This window comes from Bison bison, unplaced genomic scaffold (genome assembly GCF_000754665.1).
Source record: "Bison bison bison isolate TAMUID 2011002044 unplaced genomic scaffold, Bison_UMD1.0 scf7180017864092, whole genome shotgun sequence".
In the NCBI taxonomy this organism is placed as follows: Eukaryota; Metazoa; Chordata; class Mammalia; order Artiodactyla; family Bovidae; genus Bison; species Bison bison.
In genome coordinates this window covers 445,558-450,068 of record NW_011494664.1, presented here as the reverse complement: position 1 = coordinate 450,068, position 4,511 = coordinate 445,558, and the positions used below count along the sequence as shown (strand labels likewise).

Below are 4,511 nucleotides of genomic sequence, written 5' to 3'. Positions count from 1 at the left end.
ATTAGGAAAGTTTCCATACTTGGATTACACTAAGGTTTTCTGGAGGAGATTGGACAATCCTTGGCTTTCTGGAAAATGCCTATTTTTCTTTTTATCTTTAATAGGCTTTTTTTTTTTTTTTTAAAGAATTATTTACTTCTTTGGCTGCTCCAGGTCTTAGTTGTGGCATTGGAGTCTATTTCCCAACCAGGGATCTAACCTGGGCCTCCTGCATTGGGAACACAGAGTCTCAGCCACTGAACTATGAGGGAAGTCTCTTTTATGACTATTTGTCTTGACATGTAAAATCAGGGAAGCCTGATGGCTCAGTGAATAAAGAATTTGCCTGCAGTGCAGGAGACCTGGGTTCAATCCCTGGGTTGGGAAGATCCCTTGGAGGAGGAAATGGAAACCCACTCCAGTATTCATGCCTGAAAAATTCCATAGACAGAGAGGAGTCTGGTGGGCTGCAGTCCAAAGGGTCACAGACTGGGACACAACTGAGCGACTAAGCACACACACACACATCATAAAAGATCTTTTTCAACTTGACCTTACATTCCCTTTCCATCCTCACCTTATTCCACACCACCGCAGACTGCCACACCGCAGATGCCACATACCCCGCACAGTCATGAGCAGCTACGTGTCCTCCAAATACATCCCCAAGCTTTGTCTTCACGGAGGCATCGACCTCTGAGCTGTCCTATGAAACACACATTATCTCCAGGAAAGAAGCAAAAGGGATTCTAAGCTGAAAGAATTCGGCACCAGGACAGAAACTTTGAGGGTAAGAGCATTCGCACTCCGGTAGTTTGGTGAGGCGTCAGTGTGGGGTGCGTGGAAGAGAGAGGCCGGGAGGAGATTGGCCCGGGCAGTCCTCCTAGTCTGTGCTTTATGACATGAGCAAAAGAGTGACTCCATCAGGTCTGTGCTTTCCTCTGCTCTCAAAACCCTCTTCTGCCCCACCCTCTCCCCAAATACATGTTAACCACGTCAGAAAGTTGATCAGAGTGACAGGTGTGGTGTGTGGACAGAGGGACCTGATGGATCCTCCTAAGAATGAACCTGGGACTGTGTTCTAACCATTGAGCAATCAGTCAATGCTGTGCTATGAAATCACAGTGGCAGCCAGTCAAGAATGTGGTAGAACCAACACAGCTGGTTTCTGTGGAAAGCCAAGATCATTCACCTAAAGATGCCTGGCCTTCCAGCAGCCCGCCCTAATTTTCCTAGCCCAAAGGAGTCTCTCCTCAGAAACCCTTTGGAGCACTTAATTTTATACTTACGACACTTTGAAAAAAACTTTCTTCTTGCATTGCAGTGGTTTTGTCCTCATTCCTGGTAGCATCTTTTTGTTTTTTCCTTTGTCTCATTTCAAAAGCTTATACCTAATATAATGCAACTTCAAAAGATACTTTGGGAGAAAGGTATGGTATAAATCAACCAGCAAAAACTCTTGTTAGATTTTTTAAGTTCAAGAGGGGAGAAGTCGTTTCCCACTCACCTTTATAAATTCCACAGCACTAATGAAAACATACTTGTTGAATAAATTGACACTGTGATAACAACATGGTAAAGTAAAAACATTTCCTTGATTTTTAAAAGAAGTTGACATTTTTGTGATTTTTTCCACCCTTGGAGATCACCGGGTTTACTAGAGTATTCACATAAGTGTTTATCTTTTATCTTTAAAAATTTCATTTCTCCTAACCATACACCTGCCATCTGTGCCTGTAGCTTTCTTGATTTGATTTGCTAAAGTTTCATCCTGAGTATAGGCCTTTTTGGAGAAAAGTAATACTTAGATTCATTTATTCTGCCTGTTTTTTGTTTTTTAATAGAACAGAAAGATATTTATTTCAGCAAAATTATAAAGTAAAACTACAAAGAAACAAAAATATTTGACATTCACTGAGACACAATTTTGTAAAGAAGAAAGTTAACAGTAATCAGCATTATTGAAGAACAATAAACTACAAATATCTGTTGATATTTTAATGGGGGGGGGGAGCCAGAAGAAACACAAAAATACGTTAAAAATACAACATCATTGCCACAGCACATAAAAATATCTCCATAAAAAATTAACTATTTCGAATTGGACACTTAACCTTGCAACTCTCTTTGAACTGACATTCTGAAATCTTGATGTCCTGCTGCAGTTTATTAACTAGTCATTTTTATTCCATGGATCCACAGAGATCAGTCTCATCACAAACAAATAAAAGAGTACTTCCTGTTAGACACAGCACTAACTCAAGGCTAATATTTAATCTTAATTGGCAACGAGTTTAGTGCAAATAAAATTATATTTAGCAGCTTAGAGAATTCCTGGTGGGGATGCATTCACCTCACAACTCTTATTGCATCCCCAGAACAAAATCATTTCTCTTTTCATGAGTATGAATATTGGCCATTCAGACCTACTACAAACTACTAATGCTAATTCTGCCATTTGTCACAGGAGTTTCCATAAAAGATGGTTTCAGTCACTATGCAAATGAGCCATACAGTTTTTACATTTGGAAAGTTCCCCTTAGTTTTGATTTTTTTTTAAAAGCAGGGCCTGAATGTCAGTCACAACTGGATCTTACCCAACTGCTTCTCTGAAAAGAGGCATTAATCTTTTCTTGCACTGGCCACCAAAGATCGCATTAAAAGGAAAACCTGAGGATAGGGTAGATGAATCTCTTAGTGCAACTTGTACTCTCCAGTAATAATTTTATTGCACCGATTTGAATGCAAAAAAAAAAAAAAAGAGAGAGAGAGAGAGAGGAAAGAAGAGGAACCATCTGATTTCAAACCTGGTACTTTTCCTCTCAGCCAAGATATATTCTCCAAATGAATGGAAGCCAGAGAGCTCCTAGCCAGCGAGAGGATTTTGTTTGAGGCTTGTCGGTTCCTTGAATTGCCTCTCTTCTTGTTAGACATCTGTTCCCTCTTTAGCCAAGGCCTGGGGTGGCTGCTTGGGAGAATGGCGTGGCCACCTGTGCCCAGGTGGCAAAGGAAGGGGAAGAACACCTGACTCTTGTCTACATTCACCATTAGAAAGCTTGGATGACCTTGAAGGCCCAGGATGTGCTGACACAGAATAAAGGGAGGTAAACAGGCAGGCCATCTCACTTGACCTCTCAACCAACTCCTCAGCAATTTTTCCACTCTCCCTGGATTCTCTCACTGAATAGCTCAAGGATGGGGGTGTGGAGGCCATGTTGGAGAGAGGGGCTCCCCTCAGGCACTGTCCTCTTCTCTTTCCCTCAGATTGGGGCATTTCTCATACTGGTTGGCCAGCTTCCATTTGGTGTGCTGACTTTTGAGGAGTGCAGCTAAGGAAGTCTTTCGGGTGACATGTCGAGATACTTCCTGGCTCTTGACCTTCCTGGTGGGGGAAGAGCTACGAACCAACGAATAGGCGGGGAAAATGGGCTTGCCCCGTGGGGCTTCCAGTAGCTGCCATATTTCCCCAGAGGTATTGCTGGTCAGATACTGCCAAGGCTTCTTCCCACTGCTGTCCCGGATGTTTACACGAGATGCCAGCCTTTGCACAAGCAATTTGATGATCCCCTGGTGGCCGTGAATGGCCGCAAGGTGCAGTGGGGTGTACCCGCAGCTGGACTTCACATTGACATCAAGAGCAACCCCTGCTTTCTGTGCACTTGAGGCCAAGTCCTGAAGGGCCCTGAGGGCACCATGCTTGGCTATCCAGTGCAAGGCAGTGTACCCGGTCAAGAAGTCTTTGTGCAAAGCCAGCTGGGGGTCCTCCCAGAACAAACTCAACACCCGAATCCAAGAGCCACTGGCCAGCTTCACGATCCATTCATGCTCCCTGGCATCGAGGGGGACAAGGGATGACTTGTGCTCCGAAGATCTGTGGGGGACCAAGGCCGCGAGCCTGTCCCCTCCAGGGACCTGCCAGCTGTGTGGATGATTCCGCTCAGCGGCAGCAGCAGCTTTAATGTCTGCATGTGCTAGTGTCAATGCAGCATCCACCCTTGGGCTGGACATGGCTCCCACTCTGGAGGGTTTCCTGGACCGGGGTGGGCGCCGGCTCCTTTTCAGCAAATCCTCCTGAAGGCACTCTTCATCAGAGGAGGACAATTTGGCTCTCCCAGCCCTGGAGTTCCTCCTTAGGGATCTCCTTAGTTTGGGAGCTGGCCAGGATAAAGGTTGGGGGTCGCCTGCAGGACCATCAGCTCCTGTGGAGACCGGCTGAGAGGTGTGAGCATCCCCTACATTCCTGAGGCCCTGGGGGCTCCTAGTGGGCCTGGCCTCCTTTGGAGGAGCCCCGGCTGGATTCCTGAGTCTTCTCCCATCTGGGGCTCCCAGGGCCAGACGCAGCCCGTCTTCGGAACCTCCAGGGGACTCTTTGGGGCCGCTGCTGCTCTCCTCACTGCCATGGCTCTCCTGTTCCACGAAGTCCTCCAAATCCTGGAGGGACAGCTGACAACGAATGCTGCGAAAGACTGCCAGCTGAGAATCCCCGGGCCAGACTTCCGAAACAGTGGGAAAGACGAGATACTGAGAAGGAG

General features: G+C 46.0%; 1 protein-coding gene across 1 annotated transcript in view; it reads right to left on the bottom strand.

The window, feature by feature from the left end:
• Positions 1–1,796: 1,796 nt before the first annotated feature.
• Positions 1,797–4,511, bottom strand: part of SOWAHB (sosondowah ankyrin repeat domain family member B) — a 3,955-nt gene continuing 1,240 nt past the window's right edge. Inside the window, exon 3 of the mRNA XM_010838193.1 lies at positions 1,797–4,511. Within this exon, the coding sequence (XP_010836495.1) occupies positions 3,214–4,511 (1,298 nt within the window). The 3' untranslated portion in view covers positions 1,797–3,213.